Here is a 20,598-nt window from a genome sequence, read left to right as displayed (position 1 = left end):
GCACAGTAAACATTCACTGTACTCGTACATTGTTTGTAGTATTTTCTGCCATGAAGAAACAATTATTTTTTTCCTGTGGTTGTGAGAACTGTTTGTTAATTAGAGCAGAGCTGTATTAACGTTGTCAGTGAAAAAGCATGAACATAAATCAGTGTATGGGGAGAATTTCTTTGGGATCCCATGAAGCAGTTCATCGTAATTCAGGCTTTGTCCTGTCAGTGTAACATCTCCATCTCATCCAGTAAATATCATGGGACTGTTCATCACCACCACAGAAAACAAACACAATTACGACAAGGGAGCAATCTGTTAGTGATCACGCTCATACACACAAACGCACACACACATAATGGTAATGCATTGGGCCACTCGAAGGAATACAACATGCAGAAATCATAACACAGAGCAAGAAGGGTTCTTGTACCTTCTCTGACACACAGCTCTCGCTGTCCTCCTGACAGCTGCCACTCTCAAGTCTATACCTGCTATTATCATCTACTGACTGAGTGCTATTAACCCATAAACTGACAGGTCTGTAAAAAGGTGCTACTATTCTTATCATCTTATCAAAACATGTATGCACAAAGATGCAGAGATAAAATAACAGAAGCCTGAGCTGCCCTCCCTGTGCAGCCAGCAGAGCAGCAGCATTTACTTGCCTTCAGTTAAATTTCCTCTGTCTAAGTTTATCTGCATCCGGCCTGAGGGTAGCAGGGGGAGGAGGGTTGATGAGAGCTATTTATAGAAACTATAAGGGTTCTGGTTTCACTGGCCTGCAGTCAGTCTAAGAAGGGGTCGAACGACAAGCCGGAACGTGCAAGACACGGTAATACCTGCTTCGCTGAGCGGAAGGCTTTGAAATTCAGAGCAAGATTTATAGAAGAGCACTAAAAGCTGTGCACGTGCACACGACACAATGTGTCCATAAAGGGCCCAGTGAGTCAATAGCCTATCATTCCTCCTCCCTGTAGGGAACGACGTCTGTGATCTAACCACGCTCAGGCCGCTCTACTCACCTCGTCTTTGGCGTCTTCATCGATTTCAAACACATGAGCCGGCAGTTTGTCCGTCTTCAGGCCTTTGCTTTAAAAACACAAAACAGAGGGTGAATGGATGAAGATGGCCTTCTCCCCCTCTGCTGAGGACAGCTACGTCACATATCTGGGTTCTTGTTTGTAACGCTAGATCAGATTACAGCCTCCTTCATGTATTTTTTATGTTCAAAAATACTTCTCAAAATTCATGGTTGCAGTGATAAAGTCATTTCCTCAGTAAGATTTATCACCATGGAAATAAATTCTTTACATCTGGACTGCACCTGCTGTGTGGATGAACATCTGGCTGAACATCAGAGCTGCACTAACACATTGATCCAGCTGAGGAAATCCGCTGCATGTTACACATCTGGCTGTTTTACCTTATTTTAGCCTGTATGTTTTCCCATATATCCAAACTACATTTTCAGTTTATTCCAGTCATTTCTGTCTCGTGTTCCTTACCTCGGCAACATGCGGAAGTCTCCAGAATAAGCCTCGTATTTGTAGTTGATTACGTGCCAGTCAGTGTTGTACATCTTAATGCACTGCAGAACACAGAGAGCTGGATTAGCAGTGGATACGTTCAAATGGAAAAAGCGAGCCATACCAGCAAGCAGACCTTTTTTTAATGACTGTAAATCACGGAGGAGGATTTTGGGGTGACAAATCAACTTCGATCATTTTTCATGAACTCAAAATACAAGACTGCAAAGCATCAGATACTTTTAAGTGGACTTTTTGTGTTTTTAATTCAGCATAGAACTGCAAGCAAAAAGTCTCCTGCAAGTCATCTGAATGGATCTTTGTTTAATAAAAATAAATGCTGAGCAAGCCCAGGGTCTGTTTTAACTGCCCCTATGACAGTTGTTTCCGTGCTACATCGCAGTCATGACGGCTGGCAGATGAACACAGATTTAAAGCCTGGTAGAGCAGCAGTGTATGACTGCATCATGCCAGAGAAGTCTGTTTTTCATTGCTAATACAATATTTCATCAGCGTAGCACGTGTTTACGACTGGACGGTGAGTACTCCCGTTTCTTTATGAGCTCCCAGGGCACACGTCAGGGTCAGTATCATGCAGGCTGGTGTGAAATCATCAAGAAACAGCCTGTTTTGTTGATCATTTTTACTCGTATTCATTACTGAGCAGACTGTAATTAAGGATATATATGATAATATAATGCAAAATAACTGTAGTACCTCTTTGGCAAACAGACTCCTAGCCTCCCGCTCAGCATTCTGGGGCACAGAGGGAACAACGGTCCTTCTCTGCCGGGAGATCTGAGACTCCTGTATGCATGCAAACACAAAATGAGCCACATGTGGATTCACATGGATGGTGCATGATGGAGATATTTCTCATAACATCAAACACGGGAAAAGAGAATGAGAGACAACAGAAGACAAATATACAAAGAAACAAATTCTCTCAGGACGAAGGAGAAGAGTCGACACAAACAGGTGCACCACTACAACAAAACCACATGTGTCTGAAGCAACAGCAATAAATACCTGACTGGACCGTATGTGAGAGCTGGACTCAGCCGTGAATAACTGGGCCTAGTGTTTTGAGGATGTTCAGTGATTAATGATGGGAAAATGTCCTTTGGAAAGTAATAGTTCACAGCTCTTTGACTCGGACAGACTGAAAAAGCAGCTGATTTTGGCTGTTTACTGTGGAAATTTCAGCGCAGGTGCTTTGAGCGTAACATATTCGTAAAAGATCCATAAATCACAGGCCGTAGACGGAGCCAAAGACAGAGGCAACATATGTGACGGGTTAAGCCCTGCACTTGTTTATATTGCGAATGAGCACTTCCTTTAACTTTAACCTACTGGGATAATACTATTGTAACTCTTGAAATAACAGGAATGACTTGAGATTCAAAAAATTTACTTTAAAAAGTAACTATGTTCAAATTGTTACTTTTTAAAGTGCTGTGACGGTAATTAATGTCATATTGTCCTTGGATTTTTGCTATTTTAAAGGTGTAACGTGGTTTTGGGGCCCAAAACAGAGTTAAAGTTTAGCTAGCAATGGGCCACCTGTGATAATAAGAAATAAACTGATAAGGATACTAAACTAAGAGCATAATAACAACTAAGCACATGACAATATTGTAGATCTAAAGCTTATATTCCATGTAGCACAATAAAAAGAACTGTTGCAGATTACAGAAGAAATCTATACAAAATAACAGTTTACACCTGTTATAAAAAACAGCTGACACATGGTTATTCTGTAGCAGAAAGGATGGCGTGGACTCACCGAGACATCATCCACAGGGCAGAGCAGCAGGTCTCTGTGGGGGTCACTGTGGATCTGAGCCTTTCTCTGAAACACCACAGCCTCATAGTCGAGCGGTTCAATGATCTTCGGCTGCTCCTGAAGGGGGAAGATGGAAAGGACACCAACACATGTCATTTCAAATAAACTTTTTTTTCTTTTTCTTTTCATTTTGATCTCATGCACCAATTATGTTTGTCTTTTCTGTGGTTCTGGTGGGCCCTGCACACCCCTGCTGTTTGAAAGCAGCTAACGAGTGTTCACCTTTGGAACTCCTCACCACCCATGCTTCAGCAGAGCCACAAGAGATTAAAGAGACAACCACAAAGTTCAGAGGGCTGTCACAGTGCAGGAAACCAGCTGCTGGGAGAAATGTGGGCTGATGGGGGGGAAATAAAGCAAAAGATGACCAAAAAGGAAGAAACTGAAGATAAAGTCTCAGGTAAGGACTGAAAGGGTAGCAAAGGCAACAACTTAACCGATTCATGAAGTCTAATAAAGCTTGACAGAGACATAATGAAACTAAAAAAAAGCAAGTTCAACCAAATACCACAACAAACTATCATGACTTCCTGTTTTAAGTTTCATAGAGAAGTAGATGACAACAAATGGGCCTTTCCATGGTGACTTAAAGAGGCATGCAGCCTCTGTTCACTGTAGCTTTCCACAACTGGGTCAGAAAGTGATCTCACATATAAATCTAGCCCACTTGGAAGGATTGAAAATTAATTCCAACAAAGTTCCATTTTAAGCTCAAGTTAAGCAGAGAGAAAAGTGATGAAAAGCTTAGCCCGACAAGCCTCTGGCTCAGCGACACCACGCTGCTTGGAGGAAATCGGACTGTATGGATTTGATCAGCGTCTGTGCCCCATTAGTGAGCCGCTGCTACATAGTCTGATACACGCTTAGTGGGCAGACGCAGTGGGGAATCTAAGGAGCCGAGGCTGTAAAGAGCTGACTGAGCTTTGCAGCTGGAAGAGAATGACTGAGCGATTTTCCACCTTGTACTCTGTCATATTTCCATTCATGTAGCTGAGATTAGAGCGTTGTGCTTCTATTGCAACAGAAAGGCAGTAGTTTTTCCCCCTCTCTCTTCACTTTAGGTTAAGCCTATCATTAGGATTGTTTACCTGTGCAATTATTCCAGCTGGATCCAAGCTCTCACATAGGCCTTTTGGAAATATCCAGCTTTATTATAAAATATAGCATTCACCCGTTTGATTGCATGAAAAGAGCCTTAAAACATATTTTGCTCACTTTGAAAAAATACATATGTCTTCAGCAACATCTCATATATTGCTATACACTCCCTATTTAGGCTGTATTTTTACAGTGTGTGAAAAAGTAAAGTTGAAGCTCAAAACCAAAATGCCAGCTGTTTTTTTTGTATCATTTCCTCAAATTTCTTCCTGACATATTGGATATTTTTGGGGCATTTTACAATTTTTGCAAGTGCGCTGGATTTAGACAAGTGCAGGCTTCTTCAGTTTAGTTAAGTACCGCTAAAAAGTGTGGGACCACTTTTTAAGAGCCCAGCTTGTATGCTTGTTCGAAGAGCTGAGCTCAGAAAATCCATCCAAATGTGTTCACAGATTTGCAGACTAGCTCTAACCAGAACAGAGGGGAAAGTGGGAGACCCCAAGGTAAGACTTGTAATAGATGACTCCAGGCTCAAATGATAACTTTATTAACTTTATTTTTAAAGAAACTAAAGATGATGCTCCAGACAAACAACTAGCTAAATCAGAATCCACTTTGGACAGGCTCCTGTTATACATGAGCGCTACTGAGACTCTATCACTGCAGCCAGCGTCACTAATCATCTGATCCAGCTCTCCTAACACTTCCACGCTCTTACTTTAGAACCAGATCTGATCTTGAACTTTGAACGTTTGTTTCAAACTGCTGCTGAAAACACATTTTTACAGGTTTGCTTTACCTTAATCTTTTCCCCTTGTTTTGGGCCACAGTTTACACCTATTTGTGAATGAATGTGTTACCCTACAGCTGATTGTGTGTCTGTATGCTGGAACATGTATTCTTATCTTTAACATTTGGCTTTTATTGATACCGTTAAGCACTTTGTAACACTGTGTTTTCAAATTTGCTGTACAAATAAAGTTGTACAGAAATAATTTCAGATGTGCTAACACAGTCAGTTTGAGTTTTAACATGGTAATTATTGCCATTTTGATCAATTTTATTTCATTTTGTCCAAAACCCTAAATCTTCAAATCAGGGTGCATGTTTCAGGAGTGCATGTCGGCTTCTTGAATATGGTGGCATCTGTGCATAAGCCATAAATGAAGAGAAAGTTCTTCCTTTTCAAAGTAACCAGTAATTTAGCCTGTGAAAGAAGTGTGGTACATGTACATGTTCCTCCACAATTTTCCACCAGAGCCTGACTTTCTTGGCAGTCCACACAAACCCTGTGTCTCGCATTTTTTAAACCACTAATTTAAATAAAAACTTCCTGACCCTAATGGTACTTGTGCTATGTGGATTTAAGTATTTTCCTATTTATGCTGCTACGTAGCATCTGTGCTATCATTTTACATGCAGACCCAGCGGCAGCAAAACAACACCTACAAGTCTGGTAAAACCATTACATATGGCTGTGCACCGCCCCTGCACCCAACACAGCAGCTCTGCTTCCTGTCATGTGCAACAAGCCTGAACCGCAGCGCTACAAGTCAGAGGTGACAGCTCGGCAGCACGCACTGCCTCCACTGCAACGGTGATCACGTTACAGTCAGAAGGAGGGAGTAAGAGGAAGCAAGTTGTGAAGGAGCAAGTTCTGCTTTTACTGAAGAAGCTTTGCAGCCACAGGCGGTGTCACTGATTGAGAAACAGAGAGGCACAAAGAGAGCTGAAAACAATCAAAGGGATGTAGCGCAACACTTGGGTGTAGCTTGAAAGCAGTCTAAACTGTTGCCACCTCCAATTAGGACACACACTCACTTCTCTCAGCTATCAGTGAGCTACATTCACTGAGTACAAAGCACAACTCCCAGCCCGCCTCCATAGGACTACAATGATGACGATGATGTTGGGCAGCATGCATTTCCAGATGTCTGTGTCCCATTATGGTTCTGCAGATGTAAGGCACTCGCGACTCCAACGTGACTGAGTGGATTTCATTACTTTTAAGAGGGGAGCTTACACAGTATATACACACACTGACATTAGAGTCACATACAGCATAAAGCAGCTCCACTGTCCCACAGCTGACCCCACTAAGTGCTCCAATCTATGTGTAAGTGAGACACACAGACATACATCTCCTTAATCTTTCTCTTACTTCCTGTCCCTTTAACTAAACAAACAAACAACGACTTAATCTTTAATCTTTACTTAATCTAGAAAAAAAACATATCTGTTCTTAGTTACACCTGTCTCTGTTCTCTGTTTTCTCCATAATGTCATGGGTTACAGGATATCTATAGAATTTATCAATAAATGTATCTATTTATTTATAGATTTCTGTATCGATTGTCTACAGAATATCTGACAACAATCCATGGAAACAAGATGCACTCAGGCATCATGTTTTATTTAGATACCCTGATTATGACAAAGCTATATTTAAAAGACCAATATGACTCATATCACATGCCAGTACTAATTCTTTTGTTTTTTGTACAGTATTTCCCACACATAAAAAATCGCTAAAGATTAAACTTGGACAAGCATAATTAGGAACAACTTTTAGGGATTTTTTCCTCCTTTTTTAGCCATTCACAATCGATTTATTTTGAAAGTTTAGCCACTGCCAATCAGCTAGGCCCGACTCTTCCCACTTTGTGTTTTCACTTATGACTGGTTCTCCAGTCTGACGGCTTTTGTGGCAGTGCTCGGTATCATTTAGCCACTTTCCCACAGAGTCTATCACCCTGCAGTCAAATGGAGGCTAATTGCCAGCTGGCAATGGAATTCCTTCTTTTGCTCCAGAGATCTGCTGGGAGCTGGCGGGCTGCTCTAACCTGCAGTCCGTGGGGAGCTAGCGGATATGCAGCAATGCTCCTATTGGGACTACCATCAGATGCACTCCAAGACCCTTAGAATGGGATCCATGTGAAGGATGATGCTCAGCTATTAATTTTCAATTATTTGACCAATCAAATATCTCTTTTTACGAAGGAAAATAAATCTTCCATTTATGAAATAGATTTTAAAAAAATCTCTTCACTCTTCAACAGATTAAATGGCCACTGACTTTGGAAAAAGCTACCTTTTTGTAGAAACGTTGATATGAGTCATCAACCCCCATATCTGCCAAAGCCGACATTCAGCCAATATATCGATGGCTTCCTGAGCCACTAGTCCAAAATATTTCAAAAGATATTTCATTTTCACATTTAAAAAGCTGGATTCCACACATTTTTATAGCTACGTCCCACTGCTCCCTTATTTCCCCAGTGGGGCACTACAGCAGATGGATCCTTATATTGGACTTATTTTTTCATCCATTGCAACCCTCCCATTTACTCAGGTTTGCCACCAACACATGGGACAAACTACCTTCTGACCCCCTGAGGCTGGGTTTATGACTCCTCCTGGTCTCAAACCAGGGGACTTTTGCATGAAAGGCAAATGTGTGAACCACAGACACACCACAGATACCAGCAACTCCCAGTGGCTGTTTTCTGAAATTATAAATCACTGTGTACTTGTTATCAGATTACCTGAGAACACACAGCAGGACTCACGTTTATCAAGTCAGATTAAATAACGCCAGAGACACCGGCACAACAGAGCGGTAATCACACGGTTTAAATTTTAGGATCGGTACGTCATCATTGTCCAGTTGGTTCAAAGCAATTTAATATAATAGAAAACAAAACACACACACAGATGTGGATTTGATAGCAGGACTTTCTAGGAACAGCAGGAAGCCCAATAACCACTAACACACCTCTCTAATGGGAATTTCCATGGAACACAGTTGGCTCAAGGCCAGACAAAAACCCCAAATGTTCTCCATTGTGTAGTTTCCTTTTAGTTTTTCTATGTTTATGTCATATATAATACTGTGCAAAAATCTTTGGCTTCCAAGGATCCAGATTCTGTTGCATCTTTTAAACTGGTCTCGACCGATAGTTCTCCGAGCTTTCTGAAGATCCTTAAAGTCTTGATTTGGACCTGGGTGCTTTTTGTTTGTTTGCTTTGTTAACCCACATAACGCTGGCATATAATAATAATAATAATGGATTGGGTTTATATAGCGCTTCTCAAGGGACCCAAAGCGCTTTCCAATTCCTTCACTCTCACATTCACACACTGGTGGAGGCAAGCTACAGTTGTAGCCACAGACTGACAGAAGCGAGGCTGCCATATCGTGTCATCGGCCCCTCTGGCCAACACCAGTAGGCAGTAGGGTAAAGTGTCTTACCCAAGGACACAACGACTAGACGACTAGAGAGCCCGGGGATCGAACCGGCGGCCTTCCAGTTACAGATGCGCTTCCCAGCCCCCTGAGCCTCGGTCGCCCCATATGAATCATTCAAGCATAAAACAGGTACCTAATCAGGGGATGTCTGCACAGACAGCTTAGCAAAGAACCAATTTTAATGTTGGTAATTACAGCCTGTCGCAAAGACATAGAATTCGTTCCCATTTCTTTTGTTGAATCTATGAAAAATATCAAAGATAACACAAACATAAAACTGTATTTTTTATGTCCATTCCAACAAGGGTATTCCCAAAAGCCTATTAGCCAAAAACTTGGTATATTTCAACATAGTTTGCAGTATGTCCTTAAAAAAATGAAGGAAAGTGGACAAATGGAGGATAAGCGAAAAAGTATCAGGACTAAAAAGCTGTTTACACCAGACGACCAGTATCTGAAAGTCATGTCCTTAAGAAACAGGAAGTCCTATGTCCTGTTTAGGACCTGACATAGAGAGACACATCTGGGCCTTAAGTTGATTCATCCACTGTTTGCTGAAACATCATCAGCAATGATCTCAATAGAAGAGTGACTGTCATGAAGCCACTCTTAGAGAAGGGAAATGGGGAGAAAAGGCTGGAGTATGTCAAATTACACAACGCTCAAAATCAAACAAGCTGTGAAAACAGATCTTCTAAAGAGATGAGAAAAAGTCAGATGACTTCAAGAGAAAAGTCCAATAGTGAGTTTTTATAGCCATGTGTAAAACTCAGCAGAGGTTTGGGACTGCATTTCAGTCACTGGTGTTTGGGATCTTGTCGAAATTGATGAATTTATGAAGGCAGAAAAGAACTATTAGATTTTAATCCACCATGCAATACCATCACACAAAATAACTCTAGAAGTCATGGATGTACCTCCCCAATACCCAGACCTCAACATGACTGAAGCAGTGTTTCGACACTTCGACAGCGACCGATAACCACAGCAGAGCTATTCCTACTTAACCTCTTAAGCCCCAAGCCTACCTGATCTCCTGCTTTTTGCCCCCGTATCAGGGGGCGTTGGGGCTTAAGAGGTTAAATAATTTACTACTATGTTAAGAACAAACTGTTTTTGCCTTATGTACTCTAGAGAAGAGATCAAAACAGCTTGCTTCAGATAGTGAGGGGTTTCCCCAAGGCCCAGCATAAATACTGATTACTTGAAATGAATTACAGAAATCTAATCTAGCAAGAATAAAAATATGGAGCCTGTAATGGGTATCATAGCCCAACTTTAAGTTTTATTCAACATTCTCCTTAGAAACTGATAAGATAGTTCTTTTTTTCCTGTTCGGGCCCAGGAGTAGAGTCCTTTTCTATAAGACCAACTCTCCTGAGACTAAGCTAAGAATGAATGCGCAGACACAGTCACAGAGGATGCATTGGTCACAGCATGCCCAAGGGAATCCCCATGTGAAATTAGCACAGACCATGCACCCTCCACAAAACAGCATTTGTTCTCAGCTGCAGCCCAACCATAAAACAGGAAACAGTAGACATACACACAGCCACACAACACTCTCACCTCTGTAAAAAAGAAAAACAATCAGCGCCTTATCACAGGGTTTTTAAACTTGGAAACGCCTTACATCACACAACTCAAGATGAGCATCATGAGACTGATCTCAAGGGGAACAAGAGTTTATCTCTTATCCAAACTAACCTGGAACTAAAAGGAAAAAGATGCAAGAAGCCGCAGTCACACAAACAAAGCGGATGAGTTATCAGATGCATTTTGTTAAAAGAAAAAGAAAACAAGTCATCATTAGGCAAGCGTTAATGCTGCGCTGACATCACTGTGGTTTAACTTCAAGACAAATGTCACGCCTTCGACTTACTGTTATGAAAATCCTTCCCCTGACACACAAATGCTGCATCAGCAGGATACTAAACGCTGTTCATTTCAAGCCACTGCGCCTAATCCCAATGACAGCCACCAGCATCGACATTCATTCAAAGAACACCTTCTGCTTTGCACAACCATCGAGACAAATGTGATAAAAGCAATTACGGAGACAGGCTTCTCTATGCACAATGTGAGCAATTTCCAGCAGAAACAGAGAGGCGAGCACTCACAGCCAGACACAGACACACTGCTCCAAGGCAAGGACAGGGAAGCCATGCTGCTGCAGCTGTCCAACTGGCACTGCTCTTCATCCGCCAGCACACAAAAGGAGCCGCACAGGGCTGAGAAAGCGTGTGTGCTGGAGGACGCTGTCATTTTATTTATTTATTTCAAATAAAGGCCGTTTAGAAAAACCAAGCCACCACGTGGAGTGGGTTTAAAGCATATACCTGCTCTCACATTGACCCTGGTTTAAGCCTTTGCACAGGTTGTAGCAGTGGCAGTAATGCAGACATACCAGGGCTTTACAGAAAGATGTAATAATGAGGACACGGACGGAGCGCGAAAACTCACAAAACAGACATAAAAGTCCAGGAAGAAGAGCAGCCACCTAGAAAGGAGGACTAGTCCGTATAGGCTTATCCTCCCCGGGGAGGGCAGAGTGGAGGGGGTGGAGGGGGTCGGCTATGAGTTACATTATCCCTGGTGGCTAAAATGACCGGTTCACAGCCAGCCTTTAAAAAGCTCCGCTCACCACAAGGTCCACGGTGGTCCTCACAGCCTCCGACACGCTCTGTCTGACTTCCGCGGCCGTCCCGGGTTTGCTCAGCCTCTTTGTGAATTTTCGCACCTCAGACATTTCGCTCCCCTTTTAGATAAATAAAAATCCTCTTCCTCTTCTTCTTCGGATATGAGCATGCCGCGGTACCGGACGGAGCGGCGGCAGCGCTGTTTCCTGACAGCCAGATGTGAGACGGTGCTGGAGGTGAACCAGCCAGCGGTTCACGTCGCGAGGCGGGGCCGTTGCTGCTGCTGGTGCTGCTGCCACCGCTGCTGCTGATGATGTTGGAAGGAGACCAAAGAGGGGCTGACAGCGTGAGATGCTTCACTCGGACCCACTTCCGTTTCTCCCGCCCCGGCGGAGAGCAGATTCAAAGATCGTCAGTGTGAGATGATAACACGGTCCACATACAAGGACGTCAAACACAAGTCGCATTTGGAGAGTTTATTACATTTTTTATCGTCACAGGTGGGCTTTTTAGGTATTACTTATTCTTGAAAAAAAAAAAGCCTGAAATTTACATTACTATGATAAGCGACAAAAAGAAGTAGAAGTCCATAAATAAAATATCACAAAAACGAGATTTAATAAGTGATGTACAGAAAGGCACATTAACAATCAAGACTTCCAAAAAAAAACCCAAAAAACCCCAAAATCAGTTTCAAAATATATGAGAAGCTTAAAGCTGTGTTTTGTTGTTTTAACTATTTATTCTGGAAATTAAAAATCACAGTGATTTATTGGTCATTAAAATGTATTCTGAGTTTTCAAATTGATAATTATTCGTCTCATAATTCAGCTCTACCAGCTATCTGTGCAACAATTTTCTTTTGAATCTTTTAGAGGAGTTTGTTTTTGTTAATGATGTTTATCAAGACACACAAAAAAAACACAAAAAGCGGTGCTCAGAAAAGGAAGGAAGGAGAGAAGAGATCAGGATTACTTTAGACTTTAGCGGTGTTATCAAGGGCTGTACTGAGTGCAAAGCTGAACAGATGAAATTCTGAGAGATGATTACAGAAGACTGAAACATTACCATTTCCCCTTCATCCAAATATAAACACACACACACACACAGAATGTGGGATTCTGCGTTGGTTTTGGTATAACGTGGGGGCAAGGGCACAGAAAAATATCCTCCCCTGGCCCATCACAGAGTTGTTACGCCCATGGTTTGATGTCTGTATACATTATGTTTCTGGTCACATCCACCCACTTAACAAGGGTACAGCGCCACAGCAAATTGTCTGTTTGTCTCTACTAGTCAAAATTTTAACTTTGTGATGTTTAATCTTTAGGTTTTATTGGATATCCAACTTACTGTCAGTGTGTCATCCATCTATCTATCTATCTATCTATCTATCTATCTATCTATCTATCTATCTATCTATCTATCTATCTATCTATCTATCTGTCTATCTTGTTATTAAGAGCAGATGTTCTTCACCTAATCACTGAGACAGCTATGGATGTGTGCACAATGCCCACCAACCTGTTGATCAAACCTTTTGTTTCAGAGGGGCAGCCAATGGGAAGAAATTTGGTTTAAATGGAGGAGGAAGGGAGTTAAGAAGGGGTTGTGCCGAGGTCAGGAATAAAACAAGCAAGGACTATTTTGAACTGTGCAAAACTGCTCTGTAAGAGTTAAAAATGCCGGGAATAAATGAAGTATGTGTCCCTTTTATATATATTTATTAGAGCGAATCTTGTGACATCTGAAGTATTAGTTCACAGGAATTTGGCTCATTTGATGTATTGGATTATAAAGCATTGTTCCTAAGATGTGAAACAGGTTGTTTATCAGTTACCGAATCTCATCCTTCAGGTGCGGCTCCAGGTAAAGCTAATGGCACACTGCCACCCTGTGGACTATTCCACAAACTGCAGCAAACGAAGTGCCACCTGTAGTCTGCAGCGGTTCAGTTTTATGTTTGAATGTTCAGTTTAGCAGTGAGGGAGGGCGCTTGTTTCAGTTACAGTCTTTCTTTTTTTTTAAACTTTTTATTATAATATAAGGTAACTTTGTCAGGGGCATCGTTTAAGAGGTACAAAGCTATTTATGAGAGCAGCTGACTCACACTCATGTTAATGTCCCACTGCATGCACTTCAGTTTTCTTGTGCTGACAAAGTTTATATTTCATTTAGGATCAAGTGTTGACACATGAGCACCAGCCTGTATGAAAGGATGCTGTGTGCCTGTCAGGACCTGCAGTGAGAGAAGCCGTCAGCTCAAACAAACACAATATGAACACAGGCTGTTAGTAAGTTTAATAACTGAATTGAAAATTTATATCACATAGTTACATAAACTGTTAAAGGAAGACTTTTATCTTCAGACAACGTTGGACCGAGGCACTGAATAGATGCTTCACTCATGCTCTTCCATCTACAACTGACATGCACACTTTTCAGTGTCCATAAAGATGTATGAATTTCCACTAATAATAATAATAATAACAACAATAATGTCAATATTAGAAAGCAATCCAAAATGTTAATGTAGCCACATGAAAGATATTATAAGTTTATTGTAACAGTGCTTCTTATTCAAATGAATAGCTTTATTAATCTCTGCATTACTCATAAACATGTGGAGGTCAGGCAAACATTTTGTCCAGCAAAGGTTTCGGAGTCAACTTAATGCGGATCTGGAATTTTTGGAAGGATTCTTTCTGACTGCAGGGTGATTAAAAAAATGCAATTTTGCATCTTCTTGGCACAAATTCATATTCATGCCCTCATAATGATGATCTCAGCAAAGTATCAATAATTAATCCAGATACAGGCGTCCTTCTGAATCAATGGACTCTGCTCGTAGATGATGTCAAAGGATGTTGCAGCTCTGGCAGAGGGAAGAAGAACCAGACTGTTTCTGTTTTGAGCTGTGAATCATGCAAAGCAGGTTTAAACTAAAAAGCCTGAACCACTTCAGTGGCACTTTCAGGAGTCCTGTTATCTGAAATAATATGGACATGCTACAAAGTTACTGCAGGCTAAAGGCCCACAGTTTGTGTCCAACAATTAAAAGCCAGCATGTCATTCTGTGGAATTCCAGAGCGGGATGAGGGCAAGGCTGGCATGTGTCAGCATCAGATACGGCCTTCACTTATACTGGGTGAATTCTTTCAATGCCCAGTTCTTCATCTCTATCTCCTGCCGTAATCTGCAGTACTCCTCGGCCAGCGCCTCAAAGTCTTTGCCCAAGATCTCGAAGGAGGCCAGCTTTAACTCGACAGACTGCTTTTCCGCTTTACACGCCTTCAGCTCAGACTCCAGCTTCTCCCTGAAAATGAGATCCGACGAGCTGGTTAGGTTTGGACAAAGGGATCAGTCAGAATGTAGCTTCAACAGAAGAATTTTAGTCTTGCCTTATTTTTCTGTGAGCAGATATCGAGTCAGGTGTGTATGTATCCAGCTGGATTTCCACCATCTCCGCCCTTTAAAAATGAACATGAGAAAGGAATGTGTGTATAGTTAATGCATCTCATTTTTGACTATGAGTCACGACTGGACTATCAGCACTGGATTAAAACATTCTTAGTACGAAATGCAGTCCAGCTATCTGATTTACGAGAGCGTTAGAGTAATGCAAATGGCCTTATATAGAACCAAGTCTGATGTACTGAAGCACCGAAAATGGCTTACTTTATCTTCTGCAAGATTAATTCACATTTGCCTTCAAAGTAATCCAATTTCTTCCTGTCCAGATCTGTCTGGATCTTCAGCCTGTGGTTCAAGATGAAAGACTGGAGAAGCTGAATGCACTTTGTCAGCTCCTGTGTATGAAAAGAGCAAACAGTGACTAAGCAAACAGAACACATTTACGCATTTCATGCAGCTTAATGTGGTGAGTGCATTTCCTCGAAGCATATCCTTATTTTCCCCACCTCCCCCAATTCATGTTTGCAGTGCTATCACTTTAAAAAAGAAGCTAGTTAGCACTGTGACTTTGTGACTTGCAAGCTTGCTTATTACTACTAGCGCCCCATGTTTTTGGCTTTCTGACCCGAGCATTTTAAAACCATGTTTTATCAAATCTGACTACGGTTCAAGTTTGTTTATATAATAGTTTAAAATAACTATCCAAGGTAGCTGCTGTGTGGTGACTTGCTCATATCAGGACTTTGTAATAAATTTCTTTAATTTCATCAAAATAAAAGAGCAGAACCAGACAACAATGATTGGCTGATGCAGTTTTCCCTCAAGGATACCTTATAAAAGTAGGGTCCCAGGATAACAACCACTTAGTCAAGTCAGAATGAGCATTTTGATGAATAATGTAGTGTGCAGAAAATTACAGGTGCAGGATTCATGGATCCAGCTTTTTCCACTTCTAATACGATACCAATACTTTGGCTTCAGGTGTCTGCTAATCCACTGTCAGTGTTAATGTAATGAGCTGAATCCCTCACTCAAAGAAAGAGCCTGGGATGATTGATGTATGCATAAAACATACTTTTTTTTCTTAATTTTGCAGTAAAAATTTAATGTGAGAAATAAAATGTAACAAAATTAAATCGAGAATAGAAATTCACTATACTGGTATTCATTAGTAAAATTATAGCGTTACAGTAAACACAGAACATAGAACTGCATGGAATAGACTGGCCTGCTGATCGATATCCCCACTAAAAGCATTCCCTTACAGTGAGGTAGAGCTCAGTCTGTCTCTGTAGAAGAACCGTGTTTTCTCTGCACGTCTCCTTCAGACTTTCTGCTCTTTTCTTCTCTTTGTCCAGCTGTGCTGACAGATGAGACAGCTTGGTCATCTTTAGACCCTCGCTCTCATGCTCTAGAAGAGATCACAAAACAGCAGGTTAGTCGTTGTGTCGAGCAAACAGAATGACGTGGTATGAAGCCATGTGCTGAAAGTGTTTGTAGCTGCTGTACCCCATTCAGGCTGATAGTAAGAGAGAAGGCTCAGACACTTTTCTTTGAGATGTTTTTCCAGCTGTCTTGGTAGACCCTGTTTCAGTCTTTGTACATTCTAGTAAAGAAAATACAGCGTGGGCATGAGGAAAGCATTTCATTATCAAAAAAAAAGAAAAAGAAAAGAAAAAGAATATTAGAAGAAGTTTCCCAAACAGTTCTGGTGGTGTGCATGTTTTTATGGGTTTCCGCTAAACAGATACAGCACATCCCAAACAGATTTTAACTTGCATGTACTGAATTTTATGATTCACCTTCTCGGAAGGCATGAGCTCCATCACGAGCTGGGGGGTCAGGCCCAGGACCGACGGCTGGTCCTGGTTTGTTGTGTTACTGGGATCCAGCTGCCTGACACACTGAGCCACCAGTAGACACCTCTCCATCGTCTCATAGAACTACATAGGAACAAACGCACATTATTTGTTTGTTATATGTATTTTTTTAAGACCATCATTAGTAAGAGTCTCCTAATCGATTAAAAACTCCATGTGATAAACTTTTGTCTATAAATATAAACTTTTATCTGACCGTTTATCTATAAAAAACATTCAATAAAGTAGTTTCAGCCGTACAGCGAGATGAAAATCTGCTCAAAATTTGACAAAGAACATACAACAAATGCTTGTTAGCCTGTCCATAGCTCACTGATAGCTCTTTATGCACTTTTAAACTGTGTAAAGAAGTGAAATGTACCATGTTCTGGTCAGGGGGTACAGTGGCATGGTGCTTCCTGACACAGTGGTTCTGGATCATCTCCTGCAGCCCTCTGTGCAGGCTCTCGGAGCGCAGCCATTGAAGTTTCTGAATCTGCAGCTTCTTTTCAGCCTGGAAAAAAAAAACCCAAACACTCACACGTGTAAGGACTCACACAGTACCTCACATAATCGGTCAGATCCTGTCCCAACTCTAGAAAGAAGGCTTAACAAACTTGAAGCCAGACTCTAAACACTGAGACAGGAACCTTTGAGATTTGGAGTACAGAACAGCTGATCGGGCTTAGGTAACTATGAGTCGCTCCATCTTGAATTAAGCACCTTTATGGGTGCTGGAAAAATAAACCAAAGCATTAATGGTAACCCCGTCAATAAAGATCAGGGTCTCTATTTGAATTCAGTTTCATTTTTAAATGCAATCGTTCACCTGTTACCTGACGAGGTTATAGGAGATGAAAATAAAATGTAATACAAATATAGACCAGACATAAAAGACTTCTGTGATTTTAACATTGTAGTCCAACCTGAAACTTCCACTTTACATGTAAAAATCTGACTCTGTGGCCTCTGATGACCAATCCAATGAAAATAAAGCTTTTGAAATGAAATATTGTTACAACATATTCAGACTGCCTGAAGCCTGTATTCACAAAACCCATTGTAAGATACATTTAGTCCAGCTGTTTAGTCCATGTAGCGCTCACCACATGTCTGGTTATCCACACAGCTTTTTCAGGAGAAAATTTGCCAGTGAGCAGGTTATTCGAACATAATCTGTTTCTCTGGTAAACGACAGAGGTTAAGTTAGCTCTCTTAAAACTATAAATAAACAAACAGCTTCTTTTATTCCAGTATTTTTCGGTTTTGTTTTTTTTTTTTTTAAAAAGACTGTTCTCTTGAGCAGAGAAAGGGTCGATCCATGTTGTTGCAATTGTTAGTGCTCGCCAGTAGAGGTCGGTAAATCACAGACTATTTACTGAATCATAATGACTGGACTAAAATCTCATTTCCATAGAGCTGTGACAAATTATGACTCCTCATTTCTGAATAGTACAACACAAAAAAAATACAAGAAAAACTGTTCCATAACCCAGTTTGAATTATTTTTTAAACTCTAAACTGATTAACTTCTGTGTTGATAAAAACAAATAGGAATAGGAACGACAGACACCTTGTCCAGCTCTGTTTTCAGCGGAGCGGTGAGTCCGGTTTGATCCACATGCTGTGCCAGAGTGGCCAGGAGTTTACAAAACTGCGGGTTCTGGATCAGATCTTCTTCAGTCATGTGACACAGTGGAAAGGAGGCGAGGACTGGGGGGAAAGGCACAAAATGCAGAGAAGTAATTAAGGACGGCCAAACTAAACGGACAATAGTAAATTTGGCAAGAAAATAAAGCTAAAAGAGCCTACCTTCGTATTTAACAATAAAATCGTTATTTATACATTAATAGATAATACTTTAAGCTACGTTAATTTATTACATCTACTTTCTGTTATTACTACAACATAGGGTTACTAGCAGATACGCAGTCCACTTGTCTTCTTACCCTGTTGATGCAAAGTGTCGCCCTTTCCAAGCGACGATATGTTTGCTGTCTCGGTACTACCGGACATTTTCCAATTAATTATTGTCCTTGGTATCCAAACACACAGGAGGTTTGTGGATTTGTGAACTATTTCTTTCAAACACGAAGACGAGCTAAAATCTTAAACACGTACTTCCTGAATCAAGTTGCGCGAGTTTGCCGGAAGCCTTCCTATTGGCTAACTGGACCACGTGGTCATACAGCGTTCCCTGGGAGACGGCAACGTGCTATTCACGAAAGCGTGAGGTGTAGAAGCGGAAAATATCGAGATTTTAATCTTTTCCCATTTTCCCATTAACAACTATATGTCCTTTTTCCATTTTCCCATTAACAACTAAATGTCCTTTGACATTAATATTAATAAAGTGATATGGCTTAAGATAAAACTGAATAAACAACAATTACGGTAACAACAACTGGAAGCTAAAGAACGTATTTGGCCATTATGACACTATCAGAATATTCTTTCTTTTTCCTCCTCTTTTTGTGTCCTTTGCTCCTCGATATTCTTTTCATTTCCAATGTTCCTGTTGTACTTTTAATTGTATCACGTTTTTAGTTCATTTCTTGTTCATTTGTTTTTTTTTAATTGATTTTTAATCTTCACTTTTTGCTTACTGCTCACTTGGTTTGTTTGCTTCACTATCTGCCTGTATCTGACTGCATAACCTCCGATTAAGGATGTTGGACTTTTGCTATGTCTCCTGTGTCGGACCTCTGGGTTCTCTTTCCCTGTGTTCCTTATAATTAGCATCTTATCCATCTACAAACACAACCACATGACAGAGGATAAGGCATGCACTGCTGTGTGTCTGGGCTTTCCTTGAACAAGCAGTTAATAAAATTTACAAATAATCAAAATGTGCTTTGACTCTTATACCTCGGTATAAGAGACTCTTTACTCTCGGGAGTAAAATCAATAAATGAGTCAAAGTATGTGTATGGTCAATTTATATATGATCAACTATGTGCTGCAAGTTAGGTGGAGAGGGTGTTCATTGGACAGAGATGGGGCTCTCATGTTTTCATGCTGGCTGTCAGTCTGATGATTTTGTTTTCGTGCCTTAGGCTTGTATGATCACCTCGCACCACGGCGGTTGCTGGCAGTGGAACTAACATCGCTTTGAACCTCCAAGGAGAGATGATATTAGAAGCAGATGTCTCGCTGTGCTTTAATAAATGACAATCAAGTTTTTACATTCCACTAAATTTTGGGGGATTTTTGGCTGTGGGATTTCTCCTGCTTGCTTTTTCTGTTTTTGATTATACAACAAAGAAAATGGATTCAAAGACGTGGAAATATCCTTCTACATGTCAAGCAGAACATTACTAGCAGGGGGTGATTGGCAGGACTATGGCGCACACTGCCCTGTTTATTTAAAGGCAATAAAACCCAGTATGTTCACCATTATTAAAGTAGATCATTTATTTATTTATTTATTATTTTATTGGGCCTGTCAAGTCTTTACAGGCTACATCAGCCCCTGTATTTATCAGTTTCTCTTCCATACATATTATATGTACATATGGGGCTGCACAATACTGGTATTCTTGTAGCGTATCTTTTCCACATGAACTCTGACTTCTCATGTTTGCTTCTCGCAGCTGTTTCCTCGCAACAGTCCCTGTCCATATCTGGTCTTCTCAGTGAAGGATTTCTTACCTAAGATTTGCCAACACTGCGTGTACTTCTCTCCCAGTAAGCGTTAGCCAGCTTTAAACTTTGTGGATCTCCACTGGACGGAAAGGTTTGCGTTTCCAGTCTCAATGTGGCTGTTTCTACAGAGTAATGTAACTTTGAATGGTCCACAAATAGTAACTTCACTCTACTGCTGTTTACACAATAACTAGTGGTCCTCACTCATCAATGAGTGGGCAAATTTAGACATGGGAGCCAGTCAATTCGAGTAAAATTGTAACTGACAAGGGATAAAACCAATGGATTGTGCTGGGATGCGACTCTATGGGTGTGATTGGTTGCGCTT

The 20,598-nt window shown here is 41.0% G+C and overlaps 2 protein-coding genes across 9 annotated transcripts in view; both read right to left on the bottom strand.

The window, feature by feature from the left end:
* The window catches only part of dock11 (dedicator of cytokinesis 11), an 83,227-nt gene extending 71,544 nt beyond the window's left edge, over positions 1-11,683 (bottom strand). For 3 of the 8 annotated variants that reach the window (XR_014871554.1, XM_085146052.1, XM_085146064.1), the window contains exons 1-6: positions 11,358-11,683; positions 3,307-3,423; positions 2,550-2,597; positions 2,238-2,327; positions 1,500-1,582; positions 1,017-1,083 (exon numbers count right to left, since the gene is read on the bottom strand). Coding sequence is in view for 7 of the 8 variants with exons in the window: in XM_085146052.1 (XP_085002178.1) it covers positions 1,017-1,083; positions 1,500-1,582; positions 2,238-2,327; positions 2,550-2,597; positions 3,307-3,423; positions 11,358-11,462 (510 nt within the window). In the remaining variant the exon portion in view is untranslated. The remainder of the gene's footprint in view (positions 1-1,016; positions 1,084-1,499; positions 1,583-2,237; positions 2,328-2,549; positions 2,598-3,306; positions 3,424-11,357) is intronic. The other 5 variants (XM_085146080.1, XM_085146084.1, XM_085146076.1 and 2 more) reach the window with 3 other exon arrangements.
* Positions 11,684-13,879: 2,196 nt separating this feature from the next.
* On the bottom strand, positions 13,880-18,787 carry haus4 (HAUS augmin-like complex, subunit 4). Its single transcript, XM_085146040.1, has 9 exons — positions 18,575-18,787; positions 18,199-18,338; positions 17,008-17,139; positions 16,569-16,709; positions 16,276-16,372; positions 16,032-16,177; positions 15,031-15,161; positions 14,754-14,822; positions 13,880-14,668 (listed from the first exon to the last, which is right to left on the bottom strand). The coding sequence occupies exons 1-9, from the start codon at positions 18,639-18,641 to the stop codon at positions 14,488-14,490; spliced, it is 1,104 nt and encodes a 367-aa protein (XP_085002166.1). The 5' UTR covers positions 18,642-18,787; the 3' UTR covers positions 13,880-14,487.
* Between the last annotated feature and the right edge of the window lie 1,811 nt (positions 18,788-20,598).

The sequence above is a fragment of the Neolamprologus multifasciatus genome, chromosome 3 (assembly GCF_963576455.1).
Source record: "Neolamprologus multifasciatus chromosome 3, fNeoMul1.2, whole genome shotgun sequence".
Lineage (NCBI taxonomy): Eukaryota > Metazoa > Chordata > Actinopteri > Cichliformes > Cichlidae > Neolamprologus > Neolamprologus multifasciatus.
The sequence above is the reverse complement of the archived record's forward strand: the minus strand, read 5'-3'. Positions and strand labels throughout refer to the sequence as shown.